Genomic DNA, 18,434 nt, shown 5'->3' on the forward strand with positions numbered 1-18,434 from the left:
TGATATTATGTTACCATATTTTGTTCGAAGAGAATTTTCATGGAGGCATCAGTGCTATTGTTTAAGTTTTTAAAACGAGGTATGAAGTACAGCTAATCATTTTATATATCCTGATCATATCATCATCATTAATAATAATAATAATAATTATTAATAATAATACCACTTTCAGACAAAAATCTGTTTCTTGTTTACAGTGTCAGCAACTATCAAGAAAATTATTAACACTCAATAGTTATCATGTTTATAATTATTTTATTTCATATATCCTTTCCCTGAAGTCAACATAATGAGCAGTTTAGATGCGTTAACATTAATAACATCTGTTTAACATCTGTTTAAGATACAAACTACATCTCCGAGCAAATTTTGGAATGTTCTTTCGAATGATACAAATTCATTTGTCCTCAATAGGACATAAATTGTAAAGCCCTGTGGTAAGCCAACACCTGGCATGAACAGAAGATATATCACGTTTCTGCGATACTATAAAACTGTCAATAATTAGATACCTCTTGTATCCTGTAATTTATAATAATAATAATAATAATAATAATAATAATAATAATAATAACTTTATTTTCTGAAGGTTACATAATAAGTGTACAAATACAGATATTTTACAACTTATTTCCAGTATGGCCTTCAACTGATATACATTTACACATACACACGATCATACAGTCAATTTATAATTAAACATTTATATAAAAATACACATATCAGAATTACTTAGATTTTCTCGACAAATACGTCTCGAATTAAAGAAGTCTTAAATAAACGTAATATAACAATAACTATGTTTTAAAAGAATTACCATGCGTCACAAAGATTATATATGACAAGTAAGATGTACAAAAAAGAAAGTCTGTCCCATAAAATAATAAATAGTTCCAGATTTGAATAATAAGATAATACAATTATTATTATCATTGAAACGAATACAGTAACATCAATTCAACAAAATTCTTGTTATTACAAGTAATTAATTGCTAAAAACTATTGTAACATGAGAAAATCATGCTTGAACGCAGTTATATTATTATTATTATTATGAATTTTAATGTAAGAAGGAAGTGGATTCCATATGTGTGCAGCTTTGTAGCTAAATGTTTGTTTCAGGTAGTTCGTTTTAGGTTTAACAATGGAAAGATCCATGTTTTCGGATGAGCGCATACTGTAATTATCATTATGAACAAAATATAGTAAATCTGAAATATATATAGGACAATCTCCTGTTTTACTTTTGTACACTAATAATGAAATATGGTATTTGCACCTGTCCTAAAAAGATAGAAGTTTTGAATTTCTTAATACTTCATCAAAGTTGCTACACTTTGATTTTGTAATTATTTTTATAGCGCGTCTCTGCAAAGATGTAATTTTATCAGTGTCCGATTTGTGGCAAAGTCCCTAGACATTGCAACAATATTCCATGGTTGACATAATACATGCATTTGTAATACAATAGTTTCATCTCATCTGTTACGAAAAATGCAGTTCTTCTAAGTAGAGCAATTTTTGAGTTTAGTTTATTGGCCACGGTACTAACATGGGATTGCCAAGACAGACAAATAGAACTTTCTGACACTTCACGTTTTCAATGACCAAACCGTCTAAAACTAACTCAAGTATTTTAGTATGTTTTATTTCGACTCTAGTGCTCAATACCATACATTTTGTTTTTGAAGGATAAAGTGACATGTTATTTATTTTACACCAATTATGGACATTATTTAGGCTATACTGAAGTTCAGACTGAATTTTTGTAATTATGTAAGGTGGAGTCATCGGCATATAGATCAATGTTGGTACTATTTAAAATTAACGCCATGTCATTGATATATGTCAGAAAAAGAAGTCTGTGTTCGATTAGCTAAATAAGGTTTAAATATATCCAATGTTCTGCCTGTAAAATGGTAAAGTTTCAGTTTATGAATCAGTATTTCATGAACCACCATATCAAAAGCTTTCCCAAAGTCAAGAAAGATAGCCTCTATATACTTCCCATTGTCAGTGTCTTTTAGGCACGTTTTTATTAGGTATGTTAAACCAGTCTGACAGGAATGGCTAGGTCTGAATCCTGATTGATTTTTGTGTATTATATCTGTTCGTTTAAAGAATTCCTGTAACTGTGTAGCAATGTGACGTTCAAATATTTTAGATATTATATTAAGTACGGAAATATGTCTATAGTTTCCTGGGTCTTATCTAAATGTAAGTTATACTAGAGGATAGATGATTCTTGCTCAATTTACGTGTGATTCAGTACATTTACTACTCTTTCTTACGGCGCTTTTTATGTCATTCATAAAGAAACAACAAGACGTAGATTCTCGATGATCATTTGCGTAAGAATAATATATTGAGGCATGTATAAACAGCAAGTGAACAGTCTTGATTCAGTAATGAGGAAGAATGATTGTTCAAAAATCCTGTACGTACGTCATACCTTAATGAACAATTCATAAATTTATCATGACATCACAGTACATTAGGGGTTCTAATTCACCAATCAGAGAGCTGCATTTTCGATTACCTGCCAGTTTCCACTTGGGTATAACGAAGTATATTCACAATGAACATTTAGTGACTTTAGAAATAAATATCACACTATTTAAGAAATCAAATTAAGATTTTTCACTGCACATGCCCCAGATAATGCTACAAACAACAAAACTTTGAAGTGTCATTGAAATATCATATCAATTTAATACCTTTATTTTAGTTAAAAGTTTGAGATTTTACACAGGGAGTCAATGATAAAGTCCGAGTAAAATGTAATCATTACCCAAGTGAAATAAGAGTCATTCCGCAATGTTTTGGACATGTTAAAATTATGAATAGTCTGAATAATAAGTGGCAATGTCAGTAGGGCCGGCGCTGACGTCACATCCACGTAACATTAGTGCATATTTCCCGTTGAAAATCTAATATACGTTTCTACACTGTAGGATTAACGCACATTTCTTTTTCGTGTAACAACATCTGCAGAATTCCATTGGATTGGTTGGTGAATTAAATGAGTATATTATAATAGGTCTAATGGGTGTGTCTAGTTAGCATTATTGATATACTTTAGGACTGTTTTATCACTTATATTTATAATGGGTTACTTGAATTTCAAAACGTATCAATTATGAACAAATTGCGTAAAAAAGGTTACAGATGTAGAATAAAATCTTATTTAGAGACGCCAAGGATATAATTTATTATAACTCCCAATTTGGCTATTTATTTTACTTTTTTACATTTAATAAATGCATGTCATTTTTTGTGCTTGCTTAAATTTATGGCGCATCGGCGTTATATAATTAAGTAACTTCGGGTTCCAACCATTTAGTAACAGTATTTGTTTCGCATTTATCCGGTTCCATACTTCCCCGAGATATACGGAGAGTGGCTGTTTAAGATCACCTTTTGCGTTTGTACCCATTTTGAACAAATTGCTTACTTGTTTTCTGAACAAACTAGTATCACTATTTGCTAAAATACGAAGGTATTGTTCATTAGTTTTTACAAGTCAAACTTAAGTTATTGAAAAAAAATAAAATAAAGTTATCACTATGTATCAACTTCTGACTATACAAGAACTGTCTGTGTCAATAGTAAGTATAACTAAAACATTAGAGAAGCAACAAACTTCTACGACAAAAAATGGAGTCAAACTTTCTTTAAACATCAACTTTTCTGAAAATTTTGAATCATGAAATAGATACGAACTTAATCTAATTTGGAAATATGTGCCCAATCAAATAAGAAACTTCCTTTACACCTTTTTGTGATACAATTGTTGCTAATTACTGGTGACGTCATAAACATAATACATGCTTATAATTTGAATTAGAAAAAAAACATATACATGTACCATATCAATAATTATTGCTCTTTACAATTTTGTGATGATTGAATTTACTTTGCTTTAACCGACAGAAATGTTTGGTTTTTAAATTTAGAATATTACTTGACTCAGTTTTGAACTATTTCTTTATTCTGTACATTTTAAGACAAGTAAATGTTTTATTTTTTCTATGACTTTATCGTAGAATGCCTGTTTATTATCTCAAAAATGAACAAAATGTTAAGTGAATAAATTATGTTAAACAAAAATTAACAGTTAAAGTAACATCTTCAAATTACAATAACAAGAAAGCCGTCTATGCTCATTTTCTTTATCCGACACCACTGATTGGTCAATTAGAATTTCTAGTTTCATGTTGAAAATTATTAACAATCACGATATGTATGAGTGAAACTAATAGATCTATGTCATAACTGACGACGTTTCCATTAAAATAACAAAGCATTTATCAAATGCTTTTTTTTTTAAAAATAAGAACATATAAATGCCATTTATGCACTCGCTTTGTTAAATGCATTAACAGAAAAGTGAACTTAAACACATTAATTTTGGTTGAATCAGATATTAAAACGACAATATAGTGCGCGAATTTTGCTTACCACATGTACACACTGTCCTACGGAGGTATGTGTACAACACGTACTTATCTTTTAAAATCAAATTAGATTAAATTATTTCGAGCGCACGAGATCTGTTATGCGCTCGCGATAATATCAAGTGATCGGTATAAGATGCTGTGCGCTCGAGATACGATATCATAATGTCGAGCGATAGAGATAAAATATCATGATATCGAAAAAAATATTTCGTGCGCTTGAGATAATATGTCGAACGCTCGAGATTTTACTCTTTAAAAAAGAAGGTTGTGATTGTCCGATATTGAGTTTTATAGGTTATAAAAAATGTATGAAACGAGCCCGCCCTTTGGCGACCACTATTGTACAATTAAAAAAATGTGAACAGTCTAAGTTAAATATTCCACTGAAGACTGTTTATAACGTATTGTTTTGCCAAGGCATAAAGAGAAAATAAGCCACGTTCAGCAGTGCGACTATATTTTTCAACATAATAGCAAAACCTTTCTATATATTTAGTTTAGCTCAATAGGGAGACCGCAGATCTACGAATTGCGGGGTCGTAAGTTCAATCCTAGGGCGAAATTATTGTCTCCATGCCAATTTGATAAAAATCATCATATCCATAAATCATTCGTCTCTCACCTCTGATTCATATGGAGAAGTTGGCAGTTACTTACAGAGAACAGGCTTGTACTAGTACAGAATCTAGGAAAACTGCACGCCGTAATATAACTGAAATACTGTTGAAAAACGTTTGTCATCCCAAAACAAACAAAGTGTATACATATAGAATAAGATAGGCTCACTTACATCGAGGGAAGACTAGTTTAAACGACTTTGGTAGAAAGTCGTCCAAGAAATATCCTGCGAAATTACTTTCAAATTAATTGAAACTTCTAGCTTGATCCATTTCAGAATAATTCCATAAAATCGTTACCATGGGTGTCCTCTATCATAACCGTTTGAGTGGTCCATTTCTATGTTATGTATAAAGAAGTTTTTTTTGTGTGTGTGTGTTCAAGAACTTTTAATTTTCAACAACACTTCATTTAACTTGAACAAAGCAATATGGCACTGGACCTTGTTCTAAACTTGTTCATTTTCTTTATCATAAATAACATGGCTGCAAGTAAGCAGATTTTGTTTCCATGTGTCTTTTTAATCGTATTTGAGGTTGAAACTCGGTTGTTCGATGTAGGATTATCATTGCTGTCTAGTTTGAAGATTAATTGTTTTCGAGCGCTCGACTTGTTATCTTGAGCGCACTGCATAATATCTTGAGAGCTCAATATCTTATCTCATGAGCTCGAGCGCATCGTAGATTATCTCGAGCGAACGACTGTTATTCTGGGCACACATAATCTTACTTCATTCGCACGACATCTTATCTCGAGGGCATGACCTCTTGGTTTTGATCTAGCGGCATGTTATCTCTGTCACACGACAAGTAATGTCAAGGGTTCGACCACTTATCTCCGGCGCATGACATTTTGTCTCGAGAGCACGACGTATCATTTTGAGCTGTTCTCCAATTTGAAATATAAGAACGTGTCCCTAACACACCACCTTAGCAGCATATTTTTGCACCGTGCGTGTTGCACTTGTTAACAAGAGGGTTTGCATGTTTTATCCATAAATATTAATGCTATGTTTATTTTTAAAACATGCATCAGATAAAAACAACCGGATGGTTGCATCAGTTATTGATGTTCTTACTTTGCACTAATTAATTTTATTTCTTCTTTAAAATTTCGCAACATATAATAATTACGAGTTGTATGTTGTTGTGCATTCAGGACTTATTTCATATTTCAGTAATGTAAGAAAGAATACAACAATTTTAGATTTATTAAGGTAAAACAATTAGGTTGTCTGCGACAATAGAAATTCTTACATCGGATGTAGAAACACAATGGTCGTCCATTCAAAATGACGAATTTACAGTTTGATAATTTTTTTTTATCATTAAACTCGGGAATTCGTGTAGCATATTTTTGAAAAATGATAAACCAATTATCCTATCAGGAAAATCTAATACAGTCATTTGATGAAGCTAACCAGCCAAACAATGGTATGCTTGTCATCTTGAATGGTGCAATTAGCAAATTCAGAGACATAACTGTAATTTCTACATGTTTTGCATTCGTTTATAGAAAAAAATCGCTTCTACGTAAGAACTACAGCTAAGAATTTTTATGATTGTTTTTGGTTCGTCATGTTGAATTGAGATAATCTAAAGGTAAGTATTTCTGTTCATTTGCTGCGACAAGGCTACAACCTACATTGTACACGTTGGGCAAACGGACACCGGATATAGCCCAGAAAGTGATGAGTAAACAAAAAGCTATGGCGTCATTTTCTTTATCAGATATTAGATCTTATCTACGATAACCGTTTCCAATAATAAAACTAGTATTTGGTTTGAACTAACTGCTGAATACTTGAATGCTAAATTTGGAACGTAGCGTATTGTATAATGCCTACGAGATACCAGACCGTGAAAATGCTATTTCGAATCTGAGACTATCATCCCAAAATTTACAGATTTGCTATTTTCATGAAATATTTTGATTGAATAAAAAAATCTGCGTCGTTTGATTTTACAAGCAGTAAACAGACTATTTTTTGTTGAAAAAAATGGCTTTGTAACTCTTAAACTGTTCATGATATACCAACAGAAATGTTTAATCTACTGTTCTGACTACTAACTATTTCCTTTCAGAATGTTTATAATAGTCTCTTCTGACATTGTATAATATAATAAGCAACAAAGATATAACTTACACATGCTTTAACTACTAGCACCGTCCATTGTTCCGAATTAAGTGAGCTGTCTCTTAATTTAATATTCCAAAGTGAATCAGTAGCTTAAACTTCAAATATACATTTGTGGTACATCCATGTACATGTAAGAAATCAAAATAAAGGCGATGATATAGGAACATATGTCTTTCAGTCTTTTACAGAAATGGACCCGTAATGACAATCGGCAAATTCCGTCCGTTTACGTAGTCCCCGTATACGATTTCGGCACTTTCCGTAGATATGAAAAAATATGTTTCTATTACTGCCGAAGAATGCCGAAATCGTATACGGAGAATATGAAATCACGCAGATATTGCCGATTATCATAGCGGGTCCATTACATTAAGACGCTTTGTATAAACAGGCAAGAATGACAAGTGAAACAACCGTCAGAGCAGAAATCGGCAAAGAGAAAGAAGCACAGAGGAGTGATATCAGTAAAGCTTTGGAGACCTGGTTTCTTGTTCTTACATTAATGGCACTGGTAAGATAACAAGTTCAATTAAGCACTTGTTGATTGTAAGTTAAAACCTAGTTGTTTCATCATGATTTTAGAAAAGTATATTTTTATATCCATATATTTCATATAATGCAAAATGAATTAATATATAGTTTTCTTTTTTGTAAATTACGTCGCCAATGTACAATAACAAAACGATTTTATTAAGTCTTTTCGAAATACGAGTGATTTGCATGGTTAAAAAGCAAGAACAATATGAAAAGCTACTTTTAAATGATATTTTTCTATATATTGTTCCAACGTTAAATTGTGCCGCTTTTAAGTTATCCAAATAGTTATGCATTTATCTAAAATTTTAATTTGTAAGCTTTTATGCAATATTACGTGTTTACATCTGTTTAAGTGTAAAACTGTCACTCAGCTTTGATAGATATTAAACTATATTCAGTCGACGTACGTAGAAATATATGGACCAACCTTGATAGATCTGAAGATCAAACTTGACACCGATTACGAACAAGTGGCTGTGGCAGTGTCTGGAAGAAGTGTAGGCTGGTTCCCCGGAAGTATTGTGGCCGGGTTTCTTGTGGATAAATTCAGCGGATACAATCACCTGTTGATTGCTATTGGCCTCGACATTGCTGCAGCAGTGACGGTGACTATTCCCTGGTCTCCAAATGTGACATGTATGTGGATCTTATGCTTCATTGGTGGCTTTGTAGAGTCTTTTCTTAACATTGGTAAGTGTTTGAAACTCACTTCTCCGTCACTTCTATCCTGGATAAAAAATTATCTCATATAAGATAAAGAAACTTAGGGAACGGGTAAACCATTTCGCTTTGGCCAGATTAGCTGTGAACCAAAGAGTTATGTCGTTTCAAACAAGCAGATGTATTTCTTAATTCGACTGTTAGCAATTTAATCGAAATATGACTCATTTAATCTATGTACAGTATAGAATACACGGAAGTGTTTAAAGTTAGCACGCTGGTGATGATCAGTAAATGTTTTTTTTTTTAAAATGAAATTAGATGCCGATAAAAGATTTGATTGTTAATTGTTTGCATTTGGTATAACTTTATATTTCATAATGAAAGGCAGAACGCTGTTCCGCTACAGATTCCTTTGATGCAAGGAATTTTCGAATTTGAAACAAAAAATTTCGGTGATTTTAGAGAATGAAGAATTTCTTTTTTTTAAAAGGTTTCAACCAATGCGTTAGCTTGTACACAGGTCACAAGAGAAAAACAAACATATTTACTTTGGTGGATATATCAGGAAGCAGCTATGAAAATAAATACCGAATGTAAATATTTATCTTGGAAAAACGTTTTGCGAACAAGAAGAAAAGATAGAAATTTAAAAACTTAAAATACTGATATGATAAATCACTGTTCTCATGCTTTAAATGTAATTTCATATTGTTGACTTACTTGCGTCGTTGAAACATTTTTTTTCTACTTTTAGCCACCACTCGCATCTTGTTCAACATATGGCGAGAAAAGTCAGCTTCATTTCTAATGCTAATTCATCTTGGTTATGGTATTGGCTCTTTCATGGTGCCGCTGTATTCAAACCCTTTCCTGGCAGATAAAGTGTACCAGTCCTCGGATATGAACAGAAGCTGTACTACGACAGAAAGCGCCGCAAGTCTCACAAATCGAAGTACATCTTCGGATAAATCAAGCACGAAGGAGAACTCAAAGGCTGAATATGCATACGCGATTTCCGCTTCAATCGTTGTTTCTGTGTCAATTGCGTTCTACTTCTACCAGATTCGGGAGTCAAGAAACAAGAAGATACAAAGTAGTAATGATATAAAATTAGACACAAACGGCAAAGACAGCACTACTGGAGGAAATCGTTCATTTAAAGAGATGATTAACCCAGCTACCTGTGCAAATGGTAGATTTTGGTACGGATCTTCAATTTTGCTTCTTATCGTCTTTTATTTTGGAAATAATGCCGGGGGAGACAGAATGATTGGCAACTTCATTCGCAGCTACGCCATTGATCATCTTGGATTCAGCAAAAACTCTGCATCAGCTTTGAACACAACATATTGGTTCACATTTTCAGCTGGAAGGCTCATATTTATATTCCTTGCACGTTGTTTATCCGTCAGAATTCTGATAATTGTAGAGTCCGGAGGTATGGCTGTCTCCTCTATTTTGTTAGCGTTATTTGCTGACGATAGTTCCCTGTCATTTTGGATAATTATGCAGATTTTCTCTTTCTTTAGCGCGGCAATCTGGCCTACCGGTATTGCATGGACCAATTACCATATCGAACTCACCGGTCTGGGTATGGCGTTACAAATACTTGGCGCGTCGGTTGGAGGAATTTGCTACATGCGATTAATCGGATATTTATACAAAAACTTTGGGTCGAAATCGTTTTTATTTCAAACTGTCGCTTATGGCGTTTTTCAGTTTGTTTTAGCTTTGTGTTTAGATATTGTGGGGGCACTGCACGGCAATCGCTTTCAGTCAGATACCAGTGATACGGTTGAAATTGAAATGTCGTCGAAGACATGTGATACGGTAAAAAGTGGAAAATAAAAATGCCGCATGGTTCAATATTATAAAGCCTAATTTTGAGCCCAGCCTTTAATCCTAAGCATCTGAATTGTTTTATCGTGAGCACTATCATTCTTAAAATTGGTCATTGACAAGGTTTAAAAGTTGGTATAAAAACGGCAATAAATGCAGGATGTCGTTCTTTGCTATCTTCATGTTGTGCCAAGATTGTTCACGTCGTATGTAAATAATTTATTTAGGAAATAAATTTCATCGAGCTATCATGAGTTGTTGTTGAAACGTCTGTGTTGATTTAATAATATAACGTAAGTAAAAAAACGAATGTTATGTAGATCGTGCTCTTATACTCGAGACGATAACTAGATATGGGGATGTATTGTACATATACATTGCCATGTGCACAAGAACGTTTTGTATCACTCTTCCATCGCCTCCGTTGATCCGAGCTCTATTAATTCTGATTTTTCATTTGTAGAAACCATCTAGCTATCTTACAAAATATTGTCAGTTCTCTCGTGTATTGTCGGTACTATACACAACTGCCTCGATAACTGGGATCCTTTAGCTGTTCGTATAACTCAAAACCTTAAAACTGCGCTGTTTACTCGGGCGCTGAAGTTTTAAGGACAAGTAGCCCGCAGATACGTCAAAACCCATGGAAAACGAATGACTTAAAACTGCTTTCCGACCGCGCAAGGAATAAGGCATTATTTCTACGAGGATATATAAATGAACAATTTAATCAATACTAGTCGGTACTTTCCCAATGCCGAGAAAGGGGAAACAGCTTTAGTTTCAGCGAGGGTACGATTGCGAAACCCTATGGCACCTACCGCCGTCCTTTGCGTTTCGCGTGTCCTTTTCTAAACGCGAAGCCGGAAGTACGAATGTGAAGTGCAAAGTAAAGACGGCGCAGCACAATGTATTTTAGTTTCGCTATTCACCATTGTAGCTTCGCGCTTCACCATCGTAGTTTCGCGATTTGCCGTCGTACTGTCGCACTTCAGGCTTTCTTGTGACTTTGAAACATGGTGGGGGGATAAGAGTGAGGTTAGGTGCACCATAAACCAGTTTAAACTCCCCAGTGGTGGTTTTGCCACTGACCGTTCCAAGGCGGTGCCCCACTGTGTTCCTGTATTTGTTTGTTTTGTCCTTGTGTGTTTATTTTGTGTGTGTGTGTGTTTGTGGTGTGCGAGTGTTGTTCGTATGTGCCTTTTGGGAGGCTGCGTTTTTGGAACGTGGCTTATTTCCCTGTTGGATATTCTTCCTTGTTTTCACGTTTACCTAAGTTTGACGCTATTAGATATGATGACGAGATGCGAAACTATGATACTGAAAACTAAGTGCTTTGCTTTCGAGACTTTGCGCATCATCATTGTACACTCGCGATTTAAAGTAAGGTAAACACGTAATGAAATATTCGATGGCAATCACGTATCAAAGATGGTGAAGCTACTATAATTGTAGAAAGTTTGCTCCTGTTAGTGGACACGCAAAGTGCGAGCACCTATGCGCTTTAGACACAAAAGCTCGTATAGCTTTACGTTTCACCATCGCACCTTGGCTCTTCGCTTTTCTATAGTGAGCAAGTACTGGTCCCAACGGAACATTTGTCTGAAACCATCTAAAAAATAATGAAAACATACGTTTTGTAGAAGTGACTTTCAGTGTAAACGTGTTAGTACATAACTTTTTATGAAACAATATTGTCTAAATCAATAAAGTTTTGAAAGTAATTTAGAGATAATTTTCAAACACTGAATAAATCAAAATTCTACCCGGATACTTCCAAATATTTAAAACAAAAATTCACTTCTTTTGTTTTGTTCTCTCAATGAATGATACATTCTGTGTAAAACGCAATATGTATGTGTATGTTTTATTAGTTCCGAAGAATATAAGTGCCGTTTTCAAGTTTGCAAAATCTCAAGTACGGTGCAAAGGGAAAAGATATAATTTCATTTTAAAGCGGGAGGGGTAATAATTACATGATAAAACGCACAGTTAATTTTATAGCAGTCATTTCTAGATACAACCATTTTAAGAAAGATTTTTCTTGTGATATTTCTTAGTTGCAATTTACGCGTCCAGATCTATTTATAAATTGCATTAACCCGCACACCAGCAGTCTTTAGTGTCGTGTGACGCCCGCAAATATCGCTTTCTACTTGAACTCTGTGCTGTCTTTGTGCTTATGGATTTCATTTTGTATTACTTCCTTACAGAATACTGCTTAAGTCGGTGTTAGGGGCGTTAGGGGTGTTTCAAATTTCATTATTTCTGACAAATGCACTCAGTCTAGTAACCTAACATATTATTTTGATCAGTTCGTTCTATGCTTCAAAAAGACCTGTTTACAGACTCAGGTAAAGATTTGATTCAGTTAAGCATTTCGAAAGGTAAAACATATATATATAACAGATATGACAGATATGAATACACAAAAACATATGAAAAGAAAGACTTGAAAACAACGAGGACAAAACAATGCACAAAAAGTAACACAAATGTGCACTACCTTTGAATGATAAGTTGATAAACTCCTCGTAAGAGAGTTTTCGTTGTCTTGATATATAATTATATCGTTGCTAGATAAACACCAACTTGCAGTATGGATATGTTCGCCGTTCATTAAAAGAAACCTTACATTATGGATTTTAAACTACGACGAAAGCAACGGCTGTAGAAGAAACAGGACACCAATCAAATATAAACCTAACTTAAAAAGATCACAATATGTAGGTCTGGTAAGTGGATTGAAATAAGTACACATGTTAGGTATAGGTATATAGATACCCACAATGATTTATTTCGCTTGACATTACTGAATAAACAAAATTCAATGACACAGACAGTTAAGAACTATTGACAGAATAATACAAAACACGAGAGACTGTTACAGTAACTAAAGTGGAAGTTAAAAATGAAATTTTTCTGGTGAATACTATCACTTTTTATGGCCATATTTAGAAATCTTTACGCCCAATGGGCGTTCCAGGATGCTGCATTAACGTGATGCTGCTTACAAGTGCAAACGAACAATGTAGACGTTGTTGTAAAAAAGAGCCTAGGACAAGCGACAGCCTTTCCAGTCTAAGGTGTTTACCAGCAAGGACCGTAAATTGATGATTGTTATACGAAAAACAGATTCTAGTAAGGCTTTATTTACTAAAAGGCAGGCTAGACCTATTAGCAAAATGTTAGAATACATGTTGAACACATTTACTAAGCATGAAATTTGAAAATTATCAGTTTCTGCTGAACTGTATTCTATGAGTTTTCATGGTCATATGTCGAAATGTATATGGAAAATGGCCGTGTCAGAATGCTATATTTACAAGATGTTGATTACCAGTACAAAGACGCATTCTATCTAAAAGGTGTTGCAAAAGTCCTGGAAATATCTACACGTGAACATCTTTGATTTGGCTCTAAACAATAGAAATAGCCCATGACAGAATTATTAGTGTAAGTATATACAATTAAGGCCGTAAATTGATAAATGATAATAATTGTAATCTTGCAAATGTTGCAATATGGTCTCACAAAAAAGGGCCTAATTCACAAAGAAAGGCCACATGCAGGCCAGAAATATTAACAAATTATTAGAATACACGGCTGGTGTGGAAATTAAAGATTTAATGATTGTGGCGAACTGTAGACTATGAGTATCGAAAGTTTCGTAGAAAATGTTGTTTTCATGATGCTAGAATTGGATGGTGTTACGCAGGCACCTATGAAAATGTGCATATTAATATATAATTTGTATTTGGAATGTACAAAAGTCCTTTTTTTTGTTTACAAACACGATCCTCATTATCGGTCGAACTTTGATTGTGAAGGGAGGCAATCCAATCAGTGATGCATAGCATTTCTAATAAGAGTTGATCCGCCCTTCGATATTCTTAATCTATTGTAGTTGAGCTCTGTTCCGTTTAAAACTTTTCATGGAGCACTATCACGTTTTTACAAAGCCCTGACTGGGTGAAATTTTTTATGAGGGAGGGATCAGAAAACAGGAATTGTGAAGATGAATGTCCAATTTTTGTTAAAATTACACAAAAGGTCGATACTCGTGGCGGTTCGGAACTTTATTTTCCTCAGCTTCATGTAGCTTTTTTATCAGAGTATACAACAACGTTATCAAAACAAGTCATTGTATATGTTGTCATCCACTTTTCAAATTTCCAAAAATTGGGGACCAATGTCCTGTATTAATCACGCGTAACTCTTTGATCTACGCGAGAAGATCCTTTGGAATCATATAAAAAGCAACCAAGCAACTTTAAAGCAGACTCAGTTTAGCTGAGTTTGCTCATGAGAGGTTATGAAATGTGCAACACCTCTCAAGCACCCCCACCTCGGCCCCCGCCCAGCACCGGCCTAAGCGGAAAAATGAGTGTACTCCATAATCTCAAAGGACCGGAAAATGTAAGTATTGTTTTCAGCACAAAACAGGACAACACTCTATTTAAACCTGATTTAAAACAAATCATAATATGTAATGTGCAGTGCGCTGAAATGAGCAAATATATATGATACAAATTATAGGCTGATAGAGATCCACAACGATTTATTTCGCCTGAGTGTACTAACATAATTGCCTCGGAGTTTTGTCGTGTTAACTGCCATTACTTTAATGAAAAGCTTGTTTTTAAATGCAATGCTTGCGTTTACAAAATGTATCTGTAACAGTAATTTTCTGTAAAGGTAGTTAAATTGAACATTTCTACGGTGGTATATCATGCATTTGTTTAGTTTAGGATTAAATTATCTCGTACGCAAGACATCTTATTTCACGATATAAAATGTCGAGCGCTCGAGAGAAGATGTCATGCACACGAGATGAGATGTCGTGCGCTCGATATGATGCCGTGCGCACGAGATAAGATGTTGTATGCACGAGATTATTTAGTCTAAAAACATAAATGCATGTCCTAAATATACCATCGTACATTTTAGACATTTACCAATGTTTAACTGTTTATTGAATATTGTTAAATATTGGCATTTCGTTGCATTTTCTTTCGATCAGTTATTGATTTGAATAGACTGAGAACATATTTCGTGATGATGTTCCATACTGCGAAATGTTTTTAATGTCTTGTAATTATTTATAACAAATTTTGAAGAATTAGTCACTTAGTCATTAGGGGAAAATATCTCAATAAGTAAAGCGAATTAAAGGTAAAAGGACACTTAGTCATTAGGGAAAATTATCTCAATAAGTAAAGCGAATTAAAGGTAAAAGGTGGTATACATGTAAAAGGAAAAGTAGTCACGTTTAAGGTTAAGTGTCATTTATAAGGAGCAATCCTGTTTGCTTACATCCTACGCGCCGTCCCACTCCACCGCGCGTAAAATAAAAGAAAAGAATTCGATAGTTTCATTCAGTCACCCGCTCCTACTTGTTAAGTTTAAGCATTGTAATATATGTTGTATCTTTGATACACAATTTTGAAATTTCAGGCATTAAGGGTTCGAAACTTAAGAAAGAGTAATTACAAAGTTTTATTTTATGGTGCATATTTCCTCATTGACAATGAATGCAGTTGATGGCAAATGTTAATTTAAATACGGTGTATGTTTTCTGTTACATTTAATTTCGAACATGTAGGAATATGTGATTGCTGTTATTTCTTCTTTATCATGACATGTCGTTTGTTTTTCATTTCCAGTACAGGAAAATATGACATTTAGTTTTAGCCACAAATATACAAGTTTCCATAACTGCTATGCAGACTCTGGATGGAATTTCATCATAAAGTCTACAAACAAAGGTTAGATATTCTTTTTTAAATCATTGTAAGCACGTGCAATCATCATACAATTTAACATGATAACCATTATCAAAAATTTGCAAAAAAATTTGTTTTTACAGAGATTCTAAATTCATTCAGTTATGTTATGCAAATATAGTTTTATTTATGCTTGGTGGCTTCTTTCAGTATGTTTTAGTACACTTTGATAACACTATTCTGAAAGCTGATTGTACTAATTCTATTTAATAAAATATTTAGCTGCCATCTAAGCACAAGTTTCCGCATGTACTCGTTTGGGTATTGCGTAAAGATATTTTAAATTTAAGTAAACATTAGTTTCTTAATCTGAATTATTCGCCTTATTTTTCTATGGGCTATGAATTGCAGCATTTTGTCAGACTCTTCATTATCAGCTCATATTATGGGCTTCTGCTTTTTTGCGCTGCCTTTAAGTCGCTAAACTATTTCGCTAGTGATTTTTATTCTGTTCACACTGGTGTCTATAAATTTGAACTTGTCTTATGTCATATTAGTCAGCAAAATAAAGTGGCACCGATTTTGCGTTTCTAATGAATCATATGTAGAATAGTTACATAGATAATTTAAGTAAATCGGTAAATCTTTGAATATTCTGCATTGTGTTAAGTTCGTACTAGCATAAAGTAGGTAATATCAGCAAACCTACTGAAAGATTTTTTTTGTCCACAGTTCTACCCAAGGCAGTCACCTGCCTTTTGCAGCCGCATTGGTTCATTCAATTAAAGGATCGCTTAAGGTTCATGTAAAATGTTTCGAAACTGCCCCTAGGGTGAGTTTATGTTTTATGTTTTCACATCACACCTACTAGGCCTTAGCTTTGCATAAAATGTATACCAAACTGTTCAAAATAAGTATTTTGGAATATTAAATTTTCTCTTGAATCACAGAAACTTTGGCTGTCCACAATCAATTTTGTAGAAAATATCAAACTTCTTTTTAAAAAATATTTTAATATTATATCTACAATTACTGTGTGTCTAACATATTTCTTGAGGTACTCCAAATGTTGAACATGTTACAATACATGTACATTTCAAAACAGTGCCAAATTGGCAACAGGAAAGTGGAAGTAGAGCTGTCAAAATGACAAAATACTGCTATATTATTACGAATATATATATATATATATATATATATATATATATATATATATATATATATATATATATATATATATATGAATCCATATCTAATCCATATATTTTTTCTCATACTCTATACTTTTATCTTTATGTTCTTGTATCCTTCCGGGATCCAGGGTTTTTGAAAGGCATTTCGTTGATGTTTTTTCTTTAATGTCTCACTTATATATACATGTATATGATATATATATATATATATATGATGACCATATTTTATAACTGGGAGTACCTAGATAAATACGTTACATACACAACCAAAAAAGGAGTTTGATAATTTCTACAAAATAGAACATTGACAGTCAAGAACATGTAATATTATACAAAATATATATTCTCTAAAAAGCTTACCTTTGTATAAAGTATTTCCTACCTCCTCTGAACAATTCAGTATATTTATTATAAATAATTATGGTCTATGAAGTATTAATTTCCAAAATCAAAATTCAACCTAAGGGTGGTCTCCAAAACGTTTGATTAACTTTAATACCAATTTGCCTGTATATTTATTGTAACTTGAAGCTTTGCGATTTTGTTCTTGTGCCATAGGTATTCATTAGTTATTCTATCCAGCGTTTGATGTGTCAGAATTCAGAACATTGCAAACCATGCATACAATAACTTGTAAATTAAAAACGAAAAGATTATTGGCTAATATTTAGCAGAGTCTGACGTTGATTATTATGTATGCATTTAGAACAATTTGCGTAGACATAAGAGTACAAGTATACACAGGACGTCGCAACCACTCTACCATTTAGCATGTCTTTGACGATTATAATAATACTAGGGATGGGAGCGAATACTGAAATCAATATTCGAATATTCCGTTTACCATATGCGAATATTTGGCTTGTTTTAATGGAGTTTTTAAAATTCTTATCAAGTGATTGGCATATACACAATATATTCCGTTGTTTAAAAGTTGAATCATAGTATGTAATAAGGTCTAAAAATGTTTGTTTCGGGTAACCCGGCCCTACCTAGTTAAACCCGCCGACCCTAGCGTTTTATTTCACGATTCTGTCAGTATAATAATGAAAATATTTAATTAATTTAGTTTTTAGCTTCAAAGTGATACAAAAACAACAACCAAAAAAAAAAAAAAAAAAAAAAAAACAGAAAAAAACCCAACAACATTCAAATCGATTATAATCTAGATCGTCGCAACTTTATCTTAAAATAGCAGGTCGTCTAATTTAAGCACGTGTCGCGCTGTTGTATTACCGCCGCCATTTTGACAATTTTA

At 33.4% G+C, this 18,434-nt stretch overlaps 1 protein-coding gene across 1 annotated transcript; it reads left to right on the top strand.

The window, feature by feature from the left end:
• The first annotated feature begins 7,615 nt into the window (after positions 1-7,615).
• LOC128549089 (sodium-dependent glucose transporter 1-like) lies at positions 7,616-10,491 on the top strand. The gene is made up of 3 exons (XM_053525304.1): positions 7,616-7,729; positions 8,154-8,445; positions 9,173-10,491. Exons 1-3 carry the CDS (start codon positions 7,616-7,618, stop codon positions 10,264-10,266), a joined length of 1,500 nt encoding a protein of 499 aa, XP_053381279.1. The 3' UTR covers positions 10,267-10,491.
• The last annotated feature ends 7,943 nt before the right edge of the window (positions 10,492-18,434 follow it).

Source organism: Mercenaria mercenaria, chromosome 2 (genome assembly GCF_021730395.1).
Source record: "Mercenaria mercenaria strain notata chromosome 2, MADL_Memer_1, whole genome shotgun sequence".
NCBI classification, from domain to species: domain Eukaryota; kingdom Metazoa; phylum Mollusca; class Bivalvia; order Venerida; family Veneridae; genus Mercenaria; species Mercenaria mercenaria.